The sequence below is a fragment of the Tamandua tetradactyla genome, chromosome 8 (genome assembly GCF_023851605.1).
Source record: "Tamandua tetradactyla isolate mTamTet1 chromosome 8, mTamTet1.pri, whole genome shotgun sequence".
Classification (NCBI taxonomy): Eukaryota; Metazoa; Chordata; class Mammalia; order Pilosa; family Myrmecophagidae; genus Tamandua; species Tamandua tetradactyla.
In genome coordinates, this window is record NC_135334.1 from 121,858,877 (window position 1) to 121,882,460 (window position 23,584).

General features: G+C 55.2%; 1 protein-coding gene across 6 annotated transcripts in view; it reads left to right on the top strand.

Moving 5' to 3' along the window:
• The window catches only part of PRDM11 (PR/SET domain 11), a 77,468-nt gene that overhangs the window by 38,685 nt on the left and 15,199 nt on the right, over positions 1-23,584 (top strand). For 5 of the 6 annotated variants that reach the window (XM_077114487.1, XM_077114484.1, XM_077114486.1 and 2 more), the window contains one exon: positions 11,128-11,195. In XM_077114487.1, coding sequence (XP_076970602.1) covers positions 11,128-11,195 — 68 coding nt within the window. Of the gene's footprint in view, positions 1-11,127; positions 11,196-15,234; positions 15,657-18,325; positions 20,467-23,584 lie in introns of those variants that run through there. The other variant, XM_077114490.1, reaches the window with a different exon arrangement.

Here is a 23,584-nt window from a genome sequence, read left to right on the forward strand (position 1 = left end):
GCAGGTGTACAGAGTGTGCTTCGAGGGTAGAGTGGAAGATGATGTGGAAAAGGAGAAAAAGCCACTTTTCTCGGATCTAAGATGCTGTGCATTCAATATCAACCTTTTCAAGAGTCAAAACATGCCCCTGAATCATAGCTTAATATCAGAGGCATGAGTGAGGGTCAGTTTGTATAGCTGTTTACCAAATGCTGGTAGTTTGGTCGTTGAATCACAAATCAAACCAAAGTTATCCCCCATCTGCTGGCGAACCTGTTGTAGCTGGAACCAAGTTTATAATTCTCAAAATCTGTTATCCTGGGACAAAAATTGTTCGTTAAAAATTCTTCTGAACTGGCCCAGATTTCAACAATTTAGATTGTATTTAAATCTAGCTTTACCCTCTGTTGATATGCACTTCGTACAGAAATGAGCCGTTCTCTGGGAGTTTTCTGTTTAACATCAGCCAGCTCCTAATTCAACTTTCTATACACCCAGGCCTCCTCAGCAGTTGAATTTTGCACTTGCCTAATATTCAGGTGGGTTTTTTTTAAATGGTCATGGAGTCCCAGCATTACATTAATTTTATTTTAATGTTTCTTAAAATGTTATCTAAAACTAAACACTAATGTTTTATATTTATAGCATTTACACTATAAAACCCAAACAAATGTACAAATATAAAATGAACGGAGCTACAAAAATCAAGATGATTCCAATTAACAAAATTAATTTAATGCAATGGATGATTCTATTTTATTGGAACTAATTGCTGTTTATAAGGGAGAGATGGCAGTGCCCCCAAGATGCAGCATCTTCGGTGTTCGGCATGTCTGCCTGTGGGCACCCTGGGATAGCTTTATTTCTCCAATGTTTTTCTCATTTGAAATACTGGGAAAGATTTTGTTGGTGTAATTGCCAAGATGCCTCTTGAACTTGGCTTTCCATTTACACGTTAAGGTTGCCTCTGTTCTTTCTTCAGAGCTCATGACAAGTAGTAACAATTGGTGTAATATCAGTCAGCTGTTACTGTGGCACAGAACAGGGGGCCGGCAAACTTTTTCTGTAAAGGGCCAGTTGACAAATATTTTCAACTTTGGGGCCATGTGGCCTCTGCCACAACTACCCAATTTCACTGTTGCAGCACAAAAGCCACCAAAGACATCTAATCAGTGTATGTGGCATATTCCAATGAAACTTTATTTATGGATACTGGAATTTGAATTGCATATTATTTTCATGCCATGAAATAGTCTTCTTTCAATTTACCTTCATTTAAATATGTAAAACTATTTTTATTTGGCTGGCAGCCAGTGCAAAAACAGGTGTCGGGCTGGAGTTGGCTGGTGAACCATGATGTGTTGACTTCTGGCACAGCGTGGCAGTCGTGCATTCTTGCTCACGTGTGTTCCTGCTCACTGCAGTTCATCACCTGTTCCCGCCTGTCTGCTGTCTGACTGTGGTGCAGCAGTTTGGGCTGGGCTCAGCTGGGCAGCTCTGCCTTCTGCCGCAGGTGGACCGGGCAGCTCAGGGTGCTTTGGCCCAGGTCTGCTCCCTGCATCTGTTCTGGGCCCCAGGCTGAAGGCGTGGGTGCTCTCGGGGCGGTCCCTTCCCACGGCGGCAGCACAGAGGGCAAGTCCCTCCTCACAGGCACAGTTCGTGCCTTTGTTTGCATCACGTGTTCACATCCTGTTGGCCCAACAACCCGCGTGGCTGAGCCCAGAGTCCCCGGGTGAGGCAGTAGGGGCTGCCTTTAAAGCAGAGTCTGGTGCAAAGGCGGGCCGTGAAGGGAGAAAAGGAGGGGAGGACAGCTCAGCACAGGTGCAACCCCGGCTGAACCGGGTGCTGAGTGCTTGTGGGGAGATTGAGGTGACCACTTTACATTGACTTATTTTTTTTAACATGGGCGGGCACCGGGAATTGAACCCGGGTCTCCGGCATGACAGGCAAGAATTCTGCCACTGAGCCACCATCACACCTCTCCCCTAACATTGACTTTTAACGATGAAAGCACAGTGTTGAAGATTCTCAGAACTTTGGGATCTTGAGAACATGTCTGAAGACCTTACTTTGAGAAGCACTGATTTCTAGTCAACTTCCCAGCTTTGACAAAAGGGCAGTTGGGGTTTCCTGGTGTTGGAAAGTTTCCTGAGGCAGAGATTTGTCTGATCTACATCCCCCAAATCCGGTGGGTCCTCGACAAAGGCCAGTTAGGGTCTAGGCAAATATTAGTAATAATAATAATAATAATGCTGCGGTTTATTGGGTACCACTTGAATTGTATCTACTATTATCTCCTTTTTGTAGATTGGGAAACAAGGAGTTTAAAAAGCCACGTTATGTGTCTAAGGCTGCACAGTTAGTTGTGGGGCCAGGATGTCAACCCAGAGCTCGGGCTCATGATGTCCGAGCCCCAGGTGCTTATCTCCTCCTGCCCCCGGGACATCCCCTGTCCTCTTCCCACCCCACCTGAACTTCTGGTCTCTTTAGGGAATGCTTTTCACGCACATGGTGTAAGGTTGCTTCCCTTTCCTTGCCTGGTTTCTGCTGATGAACACCTGGCATCTTTTGTTTATTCCTCTGCTTTCTGTGTGACTGTGATTTGTTCATTTCCCTGCGATCGGGGCGGGGCCGCCCGTGATGGCTGTGCAGGTTGTGAACTTAACAAACCTGTGGGGTGCTTTTCACACCAGCCCTGTCAGCTGCTCGCATCTACTGTGTTAACAGGGGAGACCCTCCAGGCTGCAACATGCTGTGTACAGTTTGTTTCCTTCTCATTTCTCCCTGGCCATGGACCCATTCCTGTGTGTATTTTTGCAGCCCCACCGATGGGCACATTTTCCTGCCTCTCCCCCACCCCTAACCCAGCATCCGACGTTCAAGGCTCACCAGGACCCACCACTTCCTTGGTCCCCCAGGGGACCCCAGGGCCCGTTCCTGGGCTTCGGGATTTTCTTTGCTGTCACCTGCAGCCGGAGCCACTCGAAGAAGAGGAAGGTCTTGTGTGGGCAGGGAAGCCCGCGGCTGGTCCTGGGGCTGGTTCGCAGCCTGGGGCCCTTTGCAGGCAGAGCAGAGGGACTAGGGAGGTGCCCGCATTGGCTGCAGCGCAACGCTAGACTCAGGCACCCCTGGGCTCCCGTGCCGACCCCTCCCTGGCCTGCAGTGTGTCTCAGCCCATGGCTGTCCTCTCCGAGCACCAGGTTTCGTGTCTGCAACAGCGTGCACGGCGGTGTGAGTGGCTGGGAGGCCCGGGGCTTGCCGGGCGCCTGGGGAGGCAGCTGCTGCATCAGCCCAGCCCCCCGCCCGGGCATTTCAGGAAAAGCTGGTGCCAGGGGTGAAATCAAAGTATGTGAGGCCCTGATGCGCAATTTGGAAGTGTGGGTAAACATGCCTCATTAACGGGTCCCCGGGGCCTTTTTGAAATTTGATTGACGGTAGGCTTGGAACAACAAAAGGAAATATTAACTCCCTTATGAGTTAAATTAGGGGACTGGATTAGATCAGTGGTCCTTCTGCTTCTTAAAATCACCTAGGAAGTTATGGATGATATGGGAATATGCCAATATTCCCAAGACGTTGCATATATTTTAAGGGAACCCCCAGAAGCCCATCTGTGGATACCAGGCAAGAAACCTGGGGGGCCCCAGATAATCTCAGGGGCCCCTTCCAGCTTCAGCATTCTTCACTCCCAGGGTTGCAGAGGCCGGGGTGCAGCTCAGGCTGGCTTCTTCATCTCTCTGGGCCCCCATCTGCTCGCTTGGGAAATGGCTGCAGAAGAGAGATGATGTGTGAAAGTGCTTTGTGAACTGCGAGCAACCAAAGAAATAATTTTCTTTTCACCCACTTTGCTCCCAGAGGAGGGGCAGGGCTGAAAATCTGAATGCTTTATGGATTCGATGCATTCCTGGAAAGTAGCAAGGCCATTGGGTTTTTAAAAATCCTCTCTCTGCAGCCTCCTCTTCTGGCCCCACGTAGAGAAGTGGTGAACTGGGCAGGCGTTCAGCTGCCAAGCACAGTGACCCCTTATTCAATGCCAGTGTCCACAGAGGAAATTTGCTCAAACCAGGGGCAAAGCTGCAAGGTCAGAGATGGCTGGGGGGCATTCCTGGCCGCTAGATTCTGATGGGGCCATTGGGGGTAACTCGGGGGGAGTGGGCAACGTCCAGACTCTTCAAAGTAGCTCAGAGCAGGGCTTGTGCCCTCAGAGACTCGACTTTGAGCCCCAGCTTCCGCACTTGTTTCCTTTGTGATCTCGAGCAAGTTACATGATGGCGCCCAACACGGCCGAGCAGTGGCGCTCGGTTTCCTTGTCTGTAGACTGGAGGTGGTAATAGCAGCTAGTTCATAACATTGTGAGAATTAATATGAGCGTGTATCCGCGTCCTTGCCGCAGAGGCTGGCGCAGAGAATTGGCTGTGTGGCCGGCAGCTGGGGGTGATGTCTTCTCAGTGCTGTCTTTATTTGCTGTGACCATGGTCAGGAAACCGGTTCCGACTCACAGGACCACGCTTGAACCCGGGGGCCATAACTCATGTTTTTGTATTATTTTTTGAGAACTTGTCCACATCAAATCACACGATCTTAGTTTTAGACAGAATTGTAGAGGTCGTTTAGGATGCATTTCCACTAGGTGAGTTTGGGATTGAATCGTGTTCCCCGTCCGAGGCGTGTCCGGGTCCCAGGCCTGGTCCTGTAGGTGTGACCCGTGTGTAAACGGGACCTTACTGGCCAAGGTGTGCCCAGCCCAGCGAGTATGGGCCTTTATCCAGTGCGGCCGACGTCCTTCAGTGCAAAGGAAATCAGATGCAGAAGCAGCAGCCACAGGAGGCCACCAGAAGTGGAAGTCAGTGGAACCTGGAAGAGAAAAAAGACGCCACCTGTGCACTGCCATGCGAGGGAAAAGCCAAGGACCCCCAAAGCCCCGCAGCCAGCCAGAAGGTACTGACCCCGGAGGAAGCCTTCCAGCCTCGGAAACCGCAAGCCTGTGCATTCCTGCTCCTGTGCCAACCCGATGTATGGTGCTTGTTTTAGCAGCCATGAAACGAAAACAATCGGGAATCCTTTCTTCATCCTCCCGGGTGGTGGATCATCCAGCTGCCTCTTGAATACTCCCGGTGACAAGCAGCTCACTACCTCACAAGGCTGCTTGTCCTCCTGTAGGGCTGTCCTGCCCATCTGAGAGCTGCTCCCTGAGCTCCAGCCACCTCTGCATGCCTTTGCGTGCAGGCTGAGCCTTCTGCTTCCCTCTCCAGGACGTCTTTCCACCCTTGACCACGGCTCCTTCTGCTCTGACCACTTCTCCAGACTAAGGGACCTCCAGACTCTTTCATTCCTTTTTTTAGCTTTTTATTGTAGTAATATATATACATGTTCAAAATTTCCCATTCAAAATTCAAAACTTGGCACCCTAACCATTTTCTTATGTATACTCAGGGTGTTAATTATATTCAGAATGTTATACTACCGTCACCACCATCCGTTTCCCCACCTTTTGTGCCCCTCTGACGGAAGACCCCGGTCTCGGAGTACCCCCTGGATGGGGTGGGGGCACCCCTCACCAGGCCGGCGTGTTCTCTGCTCAGGCCCGGGTTGTGAAAGTGCTCGCATCGCAGTGCTCAGGGCGTCAGGGCTGGTGTAAGAAGCCAGGTTCAGAGGGGCTGGGACAATGGAGGCTGGAAGGACGCCCTCCGAGCTCTGGCTGGCCGTTCCTGGACCTGCCTCCCGCTCTCTACCCGGGGACGGCGTGAGCCCTCTGTTGATGTCTGACCCTGCAGCCCTGTGTGCTGTCCCGCCCCTGCCTGGGACACCATGGCCTCCTCTTCTCCTCGTCTCAGCTCAGACGCCCACCTAACCCCCTCCATGGCACTGGCCAGGTGCTGTCGCAGGGACTTTCTCCTAACCTTCCTGGACTGCGAGCGGTGTGAGGGCCAGCCACTGCCTACCCATTTCACCGGTCACCGCAGCCACTCAACTCGGTGCTGTTGGGTGAATGACTAATGCACGATGAATAAATACTTGACCTGAGGAAATCACGATCGGTGGGAAAGAAACGTCTCTTAGGAAACCTCCATATTTGAGCTTAGGAACCCCCAGCAACAGATGTTTTGAGCTGCTGTGTCCCTCTCAGCGCCTGCCCAGGCTCTCTGCCCAGCTAGGGCTGCAGAAAGGCTGATGATGACAATTTATTGTTGACCCACAGACCTCCCCCAAATCAGTAATAACTGACACCTGACCCCTTTATTAATCCCCGCAGTGCCAGCGGCAACCCCTAAGTGAGAACCTTCCACATGTCACCACGGCAGTGCTGCAGGGCGGGGGCTTGCCCCAGTACAGCTGGCTGCAGCCCTCAAGGGGCCTCTCCTCTCTCCCAGGGTGGGTCATCTTCTGATAACGTAGAGGGTTGTCTGTGGGATTTCAGGGGAGGGTCCCGCAGCCTGGGGCATCATCCGGGGAGGCCACCAGAGGCGACGAAGCCCAAGCCGCATGCTTTCTCTTTCTACCTTATCGAGATGTTTCTAAAACACAAAAGCAATATCATCTCTTAAAACGACAAATAAAGCCCAAACACCGTCCCTCTTCCCTCCTCCTTCTCCTCAAAAAGTAAGCAGAGGTGATAGTTTGAAATTTATCTGCCAGATGTTCTGTGCACGTGTAGACGTGCGAGACGGCATGCTGGCGAAGATGTAGTGACTGCGTGGGCCGGGGGCCGCAGGAGGTGGGAAGCGCGTGCCCCGGCCGTGCTGTGAATTCTTCCGCCGTGGCCAAAAGCCACCGAGGTGAAGTCCGAGGGGGGCTGGGAAGGGATACGCAGTGGCCGCGGGGATGTCAGGTCCCCCGGTGCGGGCATGGTGGGTGCCCTTCAACCCAAGAGCAGAGACGATAGTACAGTGAGCGGAAGGTGTGAGCTTTGAGAATTTTTTGCCTTTATTCTTCATGTAGTTGATTGAATGCAAGTTTATATGATTTAACTTTTGACCATGACTACTAAACAAAAGCTTCACTGAATCCCTGAAAATTTGTCAGCTCTTTTGAACCTGTATGAGCTGTCCCCACCACACCATACGTTTCCCTTTTACCAAAATGGTAACACTATCTAAGTAATTTTTTTAAACTTGCTTTTTGCTCAAAAGGACATCTGTTCGTTCATTCTTTCATTCATTCGTTCCTTCTGTCAACTGACACTCTCCCATGAGCCGTGCGCTGCACAGGAGCTGGAGGGTCTCACCACAGCTTGGCCTCTAGTGAGGGAGAGTCAGTGACTAAATCGACAAATAGAGAAACACCATCAAGGTTAAAAACGCGCCTTGTAATCGGGGCGTGGCGGGGAGGTGTGGGTGGTGGTAGAGGATGCTGCTGGGGTCTGCGGAGCCATGGGGGCCGGGAGCCGAGGAGGCAGGTCACGGAAAGTCTCTCCGGGCAGACGGCACGGGCTGAGACCCGGAAAAGAGAAGGGATCCCTCACAGAGTTTCCTGGGGAAAAAAGTTGCAAATGGATATACTCACTTGGGCACCATTTTTGTAAACTTTACAAACATGCAAAACAGTAGGTTCTCTTCAGAGAAATCTGTGTGGTAAAGTGAGCAGGTTGCCCTCCAGCCTCGAGTGGTGAGTGCCCGAGGTGAGCAGGGCAGGTAGGCCAGGCCGGGTCACAGGGGCCTTGGCGGCCGTCACTGTGGCACAGACTGTGTGGCAGGTGCAGAGGGGGCCCTGGGGGTTTGCACCAGGGAGTGATGGGACCTGATTTATGTCTATGAAAGATTACTCCAGCTGCCTTGAGGAGAGGCGGTGGGGTAAGAGTGGTAGCTGGGAGGTGCAGTTGTGCTCTCGTGCATTTGCTGAGAGAAAGCTGATGTTGGCTCGGACCCTGATGGGAGCAGGGAAGAGAGAGAAGAGCAGTTTGCAGATCCAGTTTGGAGGGCTTGCAGAGGGATTGGATTTGGGGGGTTGAGAGAGGGAGAAATGAAGCATACCCCTGTTTTTGAAACCTGAGTGGATGGATGATGTCAAAATCATCACAGGGAAAATGGGGGAGGAGCAGACTTGGGTGTAGGGCCTGAGAGATTGAAATCTTTTGACGTGTTAAGTCTGAGATGCCCATGAGATATCCAAGCGGAATATCATATGGGCAGTTAGATATTCACCTCTGAGGCTTGAGATAAAAATTTAAGAGTAATGAACAAATCAAGAGTCTCGGAGTGGAAGTGACTATCCAGGAGAGAAGAGGTGAATAAGGTATGTTTAGAGGGGGCATTGACGTTCATGCTTGGAGCCCCATCCCCACCTTTTTTTTCCCCAAACACATTGCAGCCACACACAGACACACACACACACACACACACACACACACACAAAACAGAAACAGAAACCACCTTGAAAACAAGGCTCGTTGGACCTCTGTCTAGAACAGGCAAAGGTGACCATCAGTTTTCAGTTCCTGCAGGGTAATGTAGACTAAAAGTGCCCTCTGATTTGGAGAGAGGAGACAAGGTTACAGCTGGAAATGGGGCAGAGGGAGGGTGGGGAGAGAGAGAGAGAGACTTCAGACCAAATCTCCACAATAAATGAAGAAAACTACTGCTGAAACGACAGCCTCCCCAAAACTTACGAGAAATGAATTCACTCTAGATAAAATAAAAATAGTATTCTAAAAATGAATTTAAAATAACAGTTTAGAGTCTATATTAGGAGTACATTTGACTGTGAGTAACTGAGATCCAAAATAACAGTGGCTCAAATAAAATGGGAGCTTAGCTCTGTCTCATGCACACAGTCTAGGGCTGGTGAGGTGGCTGTGCTCTGCTGAGTCCTCTGTACCAGCGCCGAGGTTATGCACGGTCTGAGCTGGCAGCTAGAGTTCCAGCCATCACATCTGTATTCCAGGAAGCAGGATGAAGGAAGGGATGAAGACTAAGGGCAAAGAGCATGCACTGGCTGCCTTTTAAGGAAGGTTTCAGGAAGCTGCCTTGGTACGCTTCCTCCCACATTCAGTTGCCAGAATCTGACTGAAACCAAGACATGTATTCTCTATCACAGGTAGCTAGGTACCCAGTTAAAACCCAGAGATTCCATTACTGTGCATGAAGGGGTTAACAGATAAGGGGGGGGGGGGCACAATTAGTGGTTGCAACCTTAGGATCCTCAAGGAAGTAAAGGAAGGAATAACATCCATTAAAAAGAACAAGATGGGTTTTATTTGTTTGTTTAAATGCAAAGCTGCTGCTCTTCAAAAGACACTGTGAAGAGAATGAAAGGACAAACCACAAACTGGGAGAAAATATGTGCAAATCATATATCTGATAAAGGACTTGTATCCAAAATATAAAGAACCCTCAAAATTCATTAAGAAAACTAACAACCCAATTTAAAATATGGGAAAAATATTTGAACAGTAACTTCATCAGCGAAGATGCACCAATGACCACTAAACCCTTGAAAAGATGCTCAGTATCATTAGGGAAATGCCCTTGATGAGATGCCACCTCACACCTGTTAGAACGGCTAAAGTGAAACAGATTGTCCATACCAAATGTCGGCAAGACTGTGGGTCAGTTGGAACTCCGCCTGCTCTGGGGATGTGAAATGAATGGTACAACCATTGTGGAAAACAATTCAGGAGTTTCGTCAAAGGTAAGCACGTAATAGCCATATGATCCAGCAATTCCACTGTTAGGTATTTACCCAGAAGAAATTAAAGCACGTGTCTATATAAGGACTTGTAAGTGGATTCTCATAGCAGCTTTATTTGTAATAGTAAGAAAACTAGACACAGCTCAAATGTCCATCAGTAAGTAAATAGGAAAACAAACTGCCACATCCGAACGACGGACTACACCTTACCAATAAAAGGAATTAACCATCGATACACACTGACGTGGATGAATCTAAAAATAATTGTGCTGAGAGAAAGAAGCAGGACGTGACTTCCATTTGATTCCATTTATATAAAACTTGTAGAAAATATAAACTAATCTATACTGACAGAAAGTAGGTTACTGGTTGCCCGTGGGAATGGGAGACGGGGATGGGGGCTGGTAGGAAGATTACAAGGGGTGGTGGATATGTTTGTCATCTTGATTGAGGAGATAAGCGTGTATACCTTTGTCAAAAATGTGTTTACATATATCAAATTGTACATTATATGTCAGTTATACCACAATAAATTGCAGCTCGATAAAGCTGCTGGAAAAAGAAGGAACATAACTTTCTGAAACAAAAAGAAACAGCATGAAAAAAAGATGGATCTGAAAAAGAACCAATTAAAAATTGAGGGAATGGAAACTATTAATTGAATTAAAGGTGCTCAGTTGAAAAGGAAAGAGAGAGGAAAACCCTTGACAGGTGGGATAAACTCCAATCATTCAAAAGCATAATGGCTGAGAAGTTTCCCGACTGCAGTAAGACGCCCAAGTCCTCACTTTGGAAGTGCTCATTGAGTAATTAAGTCATGAGGAGGATAAAAAAAAAAAGAAATTCCCACCTCGCAAGGACATAGAGAAACTGCAGAAAATCAAGAATAAAAGGAACGTCTTAAAATTCACCAGAGACAGACACGCCCGGAAGAGTGGCCGTGGACCCACCGCGGTCGCGTCTGGGCTGGTGGCATCCTCACGGTGTCAGCGGAAAATAAAATGCACAGCCTCGAAGTCAGCACCCAGCCGAGCTGTCCGAGACTGAGGACAAAAGACATTACCAGATTGGCGAGGGCGGCTGGCCCGGCCCTGAGCCCCTGCGCCTTCAGGCTGGAGGGGGCAGTCGCCGCCCCACGCCGCAGGGCTGGCGGGTGACAGGGTGGGCTCCGTCCGCACAGGGCGCGGGAGGCCAAGTGGCTTCGCTGTGGCTGTGACCACGTGGAGCCGTTGGCGTGACCGCTGGCGCCCGTGTCCCGGGTGTCCCCCCACTCCAAGCAGAGGAGGGCGGTGGTCCCACGTACTCAGAGCCCTTGGGGGGCGTTTCCACTCACCCCTACCCCGGGGGACGTGGGAATGGGGGGCCAAGGTGAGGCACCTGGCCAGGTGGGTTTCGCCCCCGTGGTGAGGGCCGTCTGGGGAGGGGAGGGCGGAGAGGCGGGCGGGCGGGGGCTGCGGGGCGGGGAGACGTCGCGTGGAGAGCCCAGGATGGCTCACTGCCGACGCTCTCTCTGTCTCCCAGATCGTGGACAAGAACAGCCGCTACAAGTCCATCGATGGCTCGGACGAGACGACCGCCAACTGGATGAGGTGAGTCCCTCCCTCTGCTGCTTTCCCGGGAGCCTCGACGGCTGTGGACATGAGGTCCACTGGGCGCTCTGGGGCCACGGGGTCCCCAGCGGCGGAGGCCCTGCGAGCCTCGAGATGCCATTGGCAGGGTTTGGGGCGTGTCCAGCTGTGAGAGGCCCTCCGGCCCCCCAGGCTTCCCTCAGGAGGCTGTGGAGGAGGGCCCATGGGCGCACAGCGGGTGAGGGGCCTTGTCCGTGTGTGGGCACCGTGGGGCAGCGTCCCCGGGGAGGGAGGGGCTGCAAGGCCGTACCACAGGGCCGGACCCCGCTGGGGTGCAGCCTTGCCTGTGTGGCCCCATCAGTTGTTAGGGGTCCCCCTGGAAGATGAGGCTTCTGGCAAAGTCTGCAGCTCTGTCTGTTGTCAGCAGCGCTCGCTCCTGGGGCTGAGTGCTTTCAGCAGTGGTTTGAGCCCGGTGCGGTGTCTGGGACGGAAGCGTGCAGCACTAGAAGGATCCTTAAGGCCAGCCAGAGAGCAGGAGGCTGGCCCAGGGTCACCCAGAGGGGGCTGGGCTGAGCCCAGGACGCTGGACAGGGCAGGGCTCTGCTGATGGATCTGTGCTGCGGGCGTGTGCAGTGCCAGGGGACTGTGCCTAGGGGTGTGCGGGCAGCGTGGAGGCATCAGTCTTGCGTGTCGCCTGGGCCCCAGGAGCAGGGGTGGGTCTGAGCTGCGAGGACACAGGCTGGGTCTAGCAGCGCAGCCGTATTGTGGACGGGGCTCCCTGGGACATCGTGCAGTCCCTGGGCCCACGGTCGATGGAGGGGTGATTGTGCTCGGAGGGCGGGCTGTTGGGGGTTTGCCAAAAAACATTCGCTGTATTTAATCTCAGAAGCTTTCCAAGCAAATGAAGAGAAGTTTTGAGGTGGGAGTCCATGTCAGGGTCTCCTGCCCCTTCCCCGGTGGCCCCATCCCCCAGAGGTGCTCCCCCTGAGGGCTGCTTTTGCAGAGCACCTATGGACCTGTTCCCCTGTCTGTCAGGGCAGCTGTTCTCATTGCCGTTTAGCCGATACAGCTACAGAGGCAAAACGCCGAGCTGGCCCCTGCCTTGGGGTGTGGCCAGTGCAAGGATCCAGGACAAGCCCCCTCCCCCTGGGCCCCCCATCCCGCTGTCACATAGACATAGTCTTGAAGGCGCCTCCAGGAAGGTGGGCGCTCACTCCCAGCTGCCTCGCCCTTCTCCCCCAGCCCTGGGTTCAGGTCAGCTCAGCAAATCCGTCCCTCGTTTACCGGCACCCACTGCAAGTCGAACCCTGGGCTGGGTCACCACGATGGGTGGGCCCTGCCCTGCCCTCCTGGGGCTCACATCCACTGCCATGGGAATCGTCCTCTAATACTGTTGTTGAATTGAGGCACGCTGCTTTAGAAGGGCCAGACGAAGAGGAGAGGGCTTTCAAGGGGGCCAGGATTTTGTTGGGGACACTGAGCAGAAACAAGCTGGGGGCAAGGTGTCAGGCAGACTGACGGGGTTGCACAGCCCAGGCGCCCGTCCTGTGCTCCCGTTTGGTTCCAGGCAAGCAAAGGCATGTGCGTCCTTCAGCTGAGCAGACAGATCCAGCCTGGGGCCTGGCCCTCCTATGCTGTCGACTTCACATGCCAGAAGCTTTAGCCCGGGAGAGCTGGTTGTGTTGCACACTTCCACTCAGTCTCTGCGCCTTCACTTTGGGCACGAGGCTTTGCCGCAGCCCATAGGAGGAGATTGGTTGTCTGGACTAACGTGGCAGTCATCTGGTACCCCAGGCAGTCTGACCTACTGGGGCTGAGCCGGGCCTGGGGCACTGGTGTTTAGAGCTCTCTGAGGTGACCCCCCTGTGCTGCTAGTGTGGAGCACCCCTGCCCCAGGCCATTCCTCCCAAACAGTGCGAAGCAGGCCCAGGACAAGACCGGGGCTTGTTCAGGATCACACAGTTGGTGGCACACCTCAGACTCGAACCCTGGGCGCTGAGCTCCCAGGCCAGCGCTCTTTGTGGTTATGCCCGAGGGAGCAGGTGAAGCACAGCTTTCGGGCCTGTGCGGGCACCGGGTGGCAGGTGCTGCTGACACGGCATCTGTCCTCTTCCCGCTCCCATCCTGCCACCCGCCCACCCCCCGTCCTGATCCGAGACGGTGCCCATGTGGCCACAGCTGGCAGGCCTCATCTCATGAGTGACTCAGAGGGTAGGTGGCAGCCAGGTGTGTGGTTTGTGGTCATGGAGATGCCAGGTGAGCCATTGTTACCTGAAGATGCCCCTCTGGTGGTTGTTGGCTGGAGAGAAAGCCAGTGTACCCCAGGAAGCCTTTCTCCTTTAATGAGCCATCATGTCCATTTGTGCATCGAGTTACATTTGCAGCCATATGCGCTCACCCTGCCGTAGCCTGGGGTCTTGAAGATTGAATGGAGGTGCTTAGGTTCTTAAAAAAATAAGGAAATGAGTCTGTGGTGGACCAGGAAAGGAAAATGGCGGTCACATTCTCAGTGTCCACTGTGCTGGGTGTTCTGTGTCCACTAAACCGGTCGTCTCGACAGGAGGCTGTTTTTCCTTCTACGGGGCATTTGGCACTGTCTGGAGACATCTTTGGTGTCAGTTGTTGGGGTGGGTGCTGCTGGCTTCTAGCATGCAAAAGCCACGGATGCTGAAAAACGTTCCCCTTGCGCAGGGCAGCCCCCACCCCTAATAAAGGATTTTCTGGCCCCCAGTGTCGAACATGCTGAGGTTGGGATGCCCTGCAGGAAATTGTCCTGGCAGCCCCTGGAGGTGGCACTAGAATTATCCTCATTTTGCAGAGGAGCAAAACGTGGTTCCGAGAGGTCTCAGGGCTTGGAGTCCCGGTGTCAGTCTCTGGATCTCTCAGTCCCGGGCCCTTCCTCTGCTCTTGGGCTGGGTGACCGAGCTCCAGCGCTCCTTTCCCCATCTTCTGGCTGCGTGTTTCGAGTTGGTGGGGTGGGGACGCGAAAGCTGAAGGCTCTCTGTGCTGCCGTCCTCACGCTGCCGGTCCAGGACGGCGCCTGGGTAGTCGCGGCTGCTGGGCCTTCATCTCAGCAAAGACTCGGGAGTCGGTGGGGTTGGGTGTGTGGCTGGTCGCCAGGGAGAGGCTGCGTGAGTCCTGTAATGGATGAAACTCCAGATTCCCCTCCATATCCCCGGATCCCTCTCTGGGGTGGATCTTTTGGACTTTTTGGCACTTGCCAAAGGGTGAACAGAGCCTCATTGTAGAGAAATTGAGTCCCAAAGCCAGAGAGGTCCCGGTGAGAGGGTGAAGGGCTCCTCCGTGCCCCCTGCCCAGAGCCCCTGCTGCTCTGCAGAGAGCGAAGCGGGGGCATTTCTGGTCTTCCTCATTGTCTCCCGCTGGGTGGTTTGGGGCTCCTTGCATTTCATCCACGAGCTACCAAAAAGCCATGGCTGCCTCCCCGCGGGGGCTTGCTCTGTGGTCCTGCTCGCCTGTGACAGCTCTTAAAGAGGCGGGGTGAGGAGCAGGGAAGGGAAGGAGACCCGTGCGAAGTGGAGCTTTCTGTGACTACACCCTAATTGAGAAGGTGCAGCCCGGCGGACCCCAGCCCTCGCTGTGCGCACCCAGCACTGAGTAGGCACGGTGGCCTAATCCTAACCCCAGCAAGCGTCCTTTTTTCCTGTTCAGGGCTCCGAAGCCCTCTGCATGGCCCCCAGCCTTTCCTCTTGCTAGCAGCTCCGCGAGGTTGACGTGGGTTTTGTTTCTGAGGGGGAGCGCGAGACCCGGAGGGGCAGGTGGACTGCCCGAGCTCCCCGGCCTGGGGGAGGTAGAGCAGGGCCCGAGACCGAAGGCGCGCAGCTGAGTCCCGTGCTCCCCGCGGCTCTCCTCCCGGTGTCGGTCCTTGGGCAGTAGGCGGAAGGGGCCTCTCGGTAGGAGGAGGAGGAGGTGGTGAGCAGGCGAAGGGCGCCAGGTGCCTCCCGGCTCCCCAGCTGGGGCCGGCAATTAGGAAGGACGAGGCCCACCCACGCTGCCCGTCATTGACCCCATTCATTGTGCTTTGTGGGATATTCAACCCAAGGAACGTGGCGCCCCTGGCCGAGCGTAAGAGGAAGCCCAAGTTCTCCAAGGAGGAGCTGGACATTCTGGTCACGGAAGTGACCCACCACGAAGCGGTGCTGTTTGGGAGGGAGACCATGCGGCTGTCCCATGCCGACAGGGACAAGATTTGGGAAGGCATAGCTCGGAGAATCACCTCCGTGAGCCAGGTGCCCCGCTCCGTCAAGGACGTCAAGCACAGATGGGATGACATGAAACGGAGGACCAAGGACAAGCTGGCTTTCATGCAGCAGTCCCTGTCAGGCCCTGGGACCGGGGGCCGGGCCCCCACCATCATGCTCACCGCCCACGAGAGGGCCATCGAGTCGGCGTTGCTCACCGCCCGCTCCGGCCGCAGCTTCCCGCGGGCAGAGCTGGATGGCACCGACAGCCCCTCCACCAGCTGTGAGTATCGCCTGCCGCCCGGCCCCGCCCCCCAGCCTCTCCTCCAGGGTGTCCCTTCGCAGTACTCCTTCTCTTTCTCTCCGCCGCCCCTCTCTGTCCCTTCTCCCCACCCTCCCCCTTTTTATCCGTTCTCTCCGGAGCATTTCCTCTGCCAGGAGCTGTGCTGGGAGCTGGGAAGGCAGGCCCTCTGTAGGCCCCTCTCGCTCGGGCACTCTCTGATTAAATAATGGCACATGTGCGTTTGTAACTGAGTCCAGGCAGTGCCCGGGGCTTGCAGATACTTTATGAACAAAGGGCTCTGCATTTGCATTTTGCTTTTGACCCAGAAAATTAAGTAGCTGGCCCTGCTGGGAGAGCCAGGTAAGGAAAGGCTAGGGGAGAACTGGTTCTCCCTGGGGGCTGCAGAAGGCTCCCTGAGGAATGTCGTTTGCACTGGAATTCTGAGTCGGGAAGGGCGAGTGAGTGAGTGAGTGAGAGTTAACTGGGCGCAGTGGCGGCAGGGGGAGGGGCCGCCCTGCAGGCTGAGAACGGCATGTTCGCAGCCCTCCCCAGGAAGACGCCCCGCCCCGCACGTTCCAGGAACTGCAAGAGGCCAGGGAAGCCCAAGAGGAGCCGGGCGGGGGGAGGGTGTGAGCCAGGCCCAGGCCCTGGGAAGGCCAGTTCCTTTTTCTCTGTGGTCCTGATTTCTTTATTTCTGTGTTGTGTTTTGCACCCCGATCTGTGCCGCACTCACACTCTGCAGCCTGCCTCTTTGGGCCCACCCTAGATCTCTCCAAGCTCCCTCCCTCTTCGCTGGCTGCCCCCCCCCATCCGTACTGCCCCCACCTCCACCCCCTCTGCTCCTTGGGTCTCACAGGTGGACTTTCGGGGACTGGGGTGCAGAGTCTCCCGGCCCATCTGGCTGCAGTGGGCGTCCTTTGGGGCTGTCATTCCAGTTGGGGGTCTCCAGAAGGGGAGCTCTCAAGGCCCCGTTGGTTCTGCTCCTGCCATGCACCCCCACCCGGCCCCCAGCCTGCCAGGCCAGTGTAGGGAGGCGGGAACAGGGGCGAGGAGGGTGCAGGGGAGCCGGCAGCTGGCCCCAACTCACCGGAAGGTGGTTCAGACTTGTGTCTTCCCTTCCAGGGCCCCTTGCCATTGGGATCGCGTGAATTTCCTTTTTGGCTGGGGCCCTTGACAGGTGGCGAATCGCAGCGTCCGATTTTCAGGGCTGGAAAGGGCCATGGAGACCGGGTAGTCTGACCTCTTGTTACCCAGAGCGGGAGACTAAAACCTAGTCTTAGGGGTGGCCCCAGAGCTCGATTCCAAACCAGGACTCAACCCAGGGCCTGTCGGTTCCCTGCAAATCAGAGTTTTCCCACGTCTTAGCGTGAACCCACCCGATTATGAGAAAAAGAAAGGGGGGCCCAGCACCTCGTGAAGCCTGTCCCCTAAATCCTGCCCTGCTCGCCCTGCCGTCTCCCTGAGACCAGAGGTAATGAGGTCATTCGAGCCCTCCCCACCCACCTGCAGGCTCAGCCAGCCCCCCTTCCAGCCAGGAGCCCCAGCTGCTGCAGCGCCGGGTCAGGACTTGGGTGGAATGAGGCCCGAAAGGGAGAGAGCGGTCACCGCAGCCCTGGCCTTGCTCATCTCCGGTTCCCTTCCCTACCCTCCCTGGCAGTGAGGACAGGTTTCCTGGGGCTCCACCAGGTGGGGGCCCCAGGCACCAGGCTCTCTCACCGTGCTGACCCAAGTGGAAACCCTGGGGACCTTGGGAGAATTACCCTGTCCTCCCTAGTACCTTCTGGGGCAGGAGGAGACTAAATTTAGCCCCCTACAGTGTTTGCCTGTCAGTAAGGTCAGCCTGCCACGGAATCAGCCCCTGTCGTGGTCATGAGAGTGCACAGACCCAGGTGTGAGGGGCTGGGGGGGCCTCTCCACGGCTGGCTGTGAGCGGCCATCTGGTCGACCACCTGCGTGCGGCCTGGCATTTGTGCGTGGGACTGCAGAGGGCAGCCCTCCTTGGGGGACCAGGGAGCATCAGGGCTCGCTGCAGCAGTGGCCTTCCTGGCTCGTGTTGCTGTCCAGTCCAGTCTTTCTGGTGCCATCCCCGCCCCCTTCTCCATCCTGCCAGCGTTTCCCTGCGGTAGGCACCAGGGACCCCAGGCTGCAGTGGCCAGCGAGGCCACAAGGGGGCTGCAGACAGCTCAGAAATGGCCAAGGGTATCAGACCTTTGGGCAAGTGTTGCTTTTTCAGCTTTGCAGAGGCCTTGATGTGTGGTAACTTGTTTAGTCCTCTTAACCCTGGTAGGGGACAGGCAGGTAGAGCAGTTATTGTCTTTACTTTGCAGAAAATGACGCACAGGGGGATGCAGTAACGTGACTTTGGTCATGAGCCAGCTGGAACTGGGGTCTCCAGGTCCTCTGGACCTTTCCCATTAGCACATAGCTGCTCCCGGGAAGGGGAGGCCCCTGTGCATGCTCACCCTTCTCCCCAGGGGTGCCTGGCCTCGGGGATCCGGGGTGGAGGTGCTGCCTTGTGGGTGGGCCAGGCTGCGGGCATGTGCTGAACTAGGGGGAGGGAAGCAGGAGTGGGTGGGCACTGGGCTGCTTTCCAGGGCTGGGTGCAAGCCCAAGGCTGGCCCCTCCCCTCTGTTGTAACCATTTGCCCTCCTTCGTTTCTGCTCCCCAAGGCGATGAAGACGAGGAGACGCCGGGGCCTTCGCGGCAGCCCTTGCGGGTGCCCCTGCATCGGTCTTCGGAAGAAGAGGCCCGCCTGGCCAGGCCCACCCTGCTCCGCTCGTCCTCTTCCTCAGACCAGTCCGAGCCCCCGTGCCCCAAGCCGGAGGCTGCGCCCTGCCCCGCGCCCCAGGCCCCGGCGGCCTGCAGGACCCCTCGGCCCCGCCCCAGCCCGGCCGCCCCAGGCCTTGACTGGCCGCTCCTCCACGCCCAAGCCCAGCAGGCTGAGGTGCTGCGGCAGCTGTGCCAGGAGCTGGTCGCCGTGCACCGGGACATGGCGGGCAGCATGCGCGTCATCGGCCAGGCCGTGGCGGAGCTGACCAGCCGCGTCGGTGAGATGTGCCAGACGCTGACGGAGATCCGGGATGGGGTGCAGGCCTCGCGGCGGGGGCCAGATGGGGCTGCCCCCGTGGGCACTACCCCCCCTGCGGAGGCCACCCCGCCGGAGCCCCCGCGAGCTCCCCCCGCCCCAGCCCCCGCACGGACAACCAGGTCCAGGAAGAGGAAGCAGTAGGAGGAAGAGAGGTGGAGGAGGGGCTTCTGGCCTTGAGACAGGGGCCGGTCTCCCATGTCTGGGGGCAGGACTGATGACCTTGCAGGATACTGGGGGATTGTCACCCCCTCCCTCAGTGCTCTGGCAGAGCACGCACCCTGCCCGTCTCCCTTGGAGGATGCTCAGGCTGCAGGAGAAGCCACCTGCTTGACGCTTGCTTGGCCTGGAGGATCATTCTCCTCGGGTCCTCATCCCGGAGCAGCAGGCCTGGTGGAGTTGCCGCGGGGCGGCGTCCAAATGCACGCCCCCTTTCCAGCCTCAGGGCTGCGGCCATGGCCTCCCAGCGCCAGATCCTGCTGCTTTCAAAGGGGAAGGGGCCTGAGGATGGTCAGGGGGCGCTCGGCCCCTCCGCGAGGGGTCTGTCCCCCCACCCCCAGGGCTCTGAGCCCGGGGTGGCTGGTGCCCCTCCCCTGGCCTCCTGCTTGGCCCCACGCGTGTGTGCTCAGCTGCTGCGCTTGCCTTTGGTGGACTAGGCGAAGGGCGGGCCCATGCTGGAGGAAGGAGAGGTCTGCCTTGCATCCTTAGAGATAGCACTTTCTGCTTTTCCTTGCACTTGCGGATGTATAATCTCAGTGGTTCTCAGGACAACCGGAGAGGCAGCCAAATTGGGTGTTGCTGTTTTTATCGTCATCATCTGTACTTCCTAGATGACAAATGACCCAGGCAGTTAGTGACGGGCGGGGACTGAGGACTTTCTCCCAGCTCTCCTGTCAGAGTCCGGATCTGTGGAGGTGCGAGTGGGAGGGGCGTTTACTCCTTGCCGGGTCGCTCCCCTCCTGTGCCTTTGCACCCCCTCCGCTCCCCTGGGTGGGAGTGGGGGGGAAAGAGCAGCATGTAGGAGGTGAGTCCGTCCACCACCACCCCCAACCCTAGGGCTCAGCCGTGGTTGGAAAGAGGCAGGAGCTGAGTCTGGGAGCCAGAAGGCAACCCCACCTCTGGCTTCTGAAAGAACCCGGAGCTTGACAGCTCACAGCCCATCCCAGCATGCCTCGCCTCCGCTTGCTTGGGCCGCATATGCATAAGCTGCACACATCTCCAGCTTTGTGTTTCATTTTGGAGCATGGGGCGAGAGCTGGGTTCTTAGAGTGAGGGAAGAATGTGGGAGATGCAGACGCAAGCTCAGCTCTGACCTGGGTGCAGCTCACTCTGTGTCCTCTTTGCTCCCTGGCCTAAGTCTGACCCTAGTGGCACTCACTCCGCCTCCATCCACCCACACCTGTCTCTAGAGTAACAGCGGTGTGGCCTGGAAGGATGGCTGTACCCAGTGCCTGCCCTGGCCTTTCCTGGAGTGCTGCTTATAAACCCACGGGCGAGAACGGAGGGCAGCTGTGACGTCCCCGTACCCTTGGCTCCATCTGCCCGTTCTAGGGTTCTTTGGGGGTCTCTGTGCCCTCCTCCCCCAAGCTGAACACTCCCGTTTCCAACATCCCTATGGCTTGATTACTGCCTGGTGTCACCCTCCTATATGCTGGAATCAAAGATTGCCTTCCGAAGTATTTTTGTTAAGATGGCAATAAAAAGAAATCAGTCTCACACTTGGAACACACCGGTCTCCAGGATCTTTCTTTGGTGTGTATTCTCTTTCTTCACTTCCTATGAAAACCTCAGGGCCCCCAAAGCAGGGGTTAGATGGTTGAGGACAAGAGAGCTGACATTTCCCTGATCCCACGAGGTCACAGGTGCCTTTGTGCAGTGCCACACGATGCCTCTGGAGGGAAGGAAAGGAGCGGATGGGGTCCGGGAGACAGAGCATCCACATGGGAACCTGTTCGGTTACTTTGTCCGCACATCGAGAGTGAGATGTTGCTGAACAAAGTTTTACCTTTTTTTTCTCTAAGAGAAAATTAGGGGTCCTGGAATATCACAGCTTCTGGCCGGAGACCCCCCAGGGTCAGGGGCTCTCCATTTGCCAGATCACCGTAGGGGCCACCCCGAGGCGCGAATCTTTCTTTGACAAGTCCCACCTGGCCTGGGACGTCTGTCCCAGGCCAGGCTCTCCTGTCTAGATCTGAGCTTTCACAGAGTGAACTGAAGCTGTGCCCTCTTGGTTCCCATTAGGGGTCTCCTCAGCAGAGAAGGGGTCTCCTAATTTGTGCATTGCCCTGGCTCACTGCCAGTCCCAGGGGAGAGGAACTTCCTCACAGGACACCCCCAAGCCCTGAGTAGGGAGCCCCTTTCTGGAAGGCTCCAGCCTGCCTTTGGCCTCCTGGAATCCAGGCAGATCTGGGCAGGGCCAGGTGTGTTGCCAAAAGCCCACCCACGGACCTGGGGATTTCCCAGTTTCCAGGAGATGCAAAGATGCCGTGGTCCGATCCAGGGTCTTCCCTCCAAGGTCCTTGTACTAAGCAGTGACCGGCTGGTCTCCGCTGGAAGCTTTAAACAGAGGCTGTAGCAAAGGAGACACTGGGGACCAGAGACTTGCCAGCTTGAGATGGGAAAGATTTCAGTTCCTTTTCCTGGGCTTGAATAGGGGGCATCCGGCTGGCATGTCAAAGCAGGGAGGGAGGCGAGACTCAGGCCGGGGACGGGGTTGAATGGGAAGTCAAGGCCAGCCTGAGAGAGAGAAGCCCTTCTTGACAGCTGGAGCCTCCAGCCGCCGTGTGGCAGGGTGGGAGACCGCGTGTGCCGAGATCTGCGTCCGGCGGTGGCCGTCAGGGGCAGGGTGGGTGCCGAGCCCAGAGCCCTTCCCAGCCCGGGGACCTCGGTGCCCTTGAGAACCAAAGCCCGGCTGGCTTTTGGCCTGTCTTCTCCCATATCTGCTTCCGAACTGGGATGGCTCCCTTTTCATCAGATTTCCACAAAGCAGCTGTATCTGAGCTGAGCCTCTGTCCGCTCCAACAAAACAGATGCCCTGTGCATTATTTCCTCTCTTGAGTTGGAGCTGGTTGTTTTCTCTGGCCCAGCTCGGAAATATGGCAGACTTGGTGAGAGGCAGTGGGCAAGGCTCGAGAAATGCCGTGTTGATGCTTACCTAGCCAACGTCAGCAGGGAGGTTGGAGTAGGAGCAATCCATTGTCATCATGAAAGATTCAGTTGAGAACCTCGCCAAGCCACCCCCCGCCCCGAACGCTTCAGGAATCTCCGGTGCTGTGGGTTGGATCTGAAATGTTGCTAGGTGAGCCCTGGCATTGGCAGAAAAACATTTCCCACCCCGCTCTTTCCCAGATACCCTGTGCTTTCTCTCCGGCGAGGTGCGTGGTCTGCTGATCCCGCAAGCCTCCTCGCCAAGAGCTGCCCAGCCGCCACCAGGAAGCTTTCCGCTTCCCAGGGAGGGTCTTGCGTTCCTGCGGCTGGGTGGTGGGCAGACTTGTCTCTCCGTGACAGGGCTTTCATCTGTGAGGAGACGAGGGTTCTGGGAGAGGATCCAGTCCCTGGGTGCTACTGCGAAATACGCGAAGAGGGAGACATAAGTAGATGTGTTGGTGTTGGGACTTAGCTGGCTCCATCTAGCACCACCTCAAAAATTATGGACTCTAAACTTCTTACCAGGAGAATGGGTTGTTAAGATTCACTGACGGTTACCATATATATCATATCTCAACAGCCAAGTTTCAAAATAACCAAATACAACAAGACTCTCAACAAATTTTGGTCAAGGACGCAGGCTTCTCTTCCTGAGTATTCTTGCTTGCATAGGAAAGTACCAGGAGGCTGAAAGGGAAATAGACTTGGATCTTTCTAAACCTTTTGACATACTCTAGAAGTTGCTCCTTTTTGTAGATCGCTGATAATAGCTTGTTCTTCATCTGTCTTTTTCTCTTAAAATTGAGTGCTGGAGAAAATAATTCCAGCTTTTAGAGCTTGAAGGCTGTTTAGACTCTGAAAAAAAATGGGGAAAACTCAATTTTCCTTTCATTGTGCTCTGTGAGTCAAGCGATTCTTGTGAGAAAGAAGGTGAATGAATGGGTTGCCTTCCTTATCTGAGAGTAGGAGAATTTGGGTCTACCTCACTTCTGTTCTGTGCAAACCTCAAGGTTGATTGTTTTGGGATATCTGATCGCAGGCTCTCACTAAATTGGGGTCTGGGAAATAGTTTGCACATTCAGAAGAAATCCCAGCTATGGAAGAAAGGCAGTTTCCTGCAGTTGGAGAGCTGAGATGGGGGACTATTGCTTTGGGATGGCTTCTGTGAGCTTGAGGTCCGCGGGTCCTTTCCCCTGTGTACCTGGCTAACAGCATCATAGCTGTGTGTCCTGGAGACCAGACTGTTGTCTCCATAGCTTCAGGAGACTGACCGTTATGTGGGATGCTGACAAGAATACAGATGCTTTGACTAAGATCTTGGACAAGAAACAAGTTCTGGGGGTCCAAGCCCCATAAACCAGTTCTTTCCAGGGCAAGGCTAGTGCTTTCCCTCCCACCCCTCCTTGGTCCTACTCCCATTGGGGTCTTTTGCCAGAAAGGATTACTCCCTGGACTCAAGTGGTCCCCCTTCTAAGGCCAGGTTGAGGGGACACTCCAGATAGGGTGGGACATGTCGAAGGGGTGGCCAGCACTATCCCTGGGGTGTCTCAAATGTGGACATGCTCACAACTGCCACCATTGCCACCTGGTACTGGAATTAGGGTTTGTGTATTTCTTTTCTTTTTAATTTATTTACTTTTGTAACAGTAATAATTGCTCCTTGAGCAAAAGTTGGAAAGCACAGAAAATTTCAAAG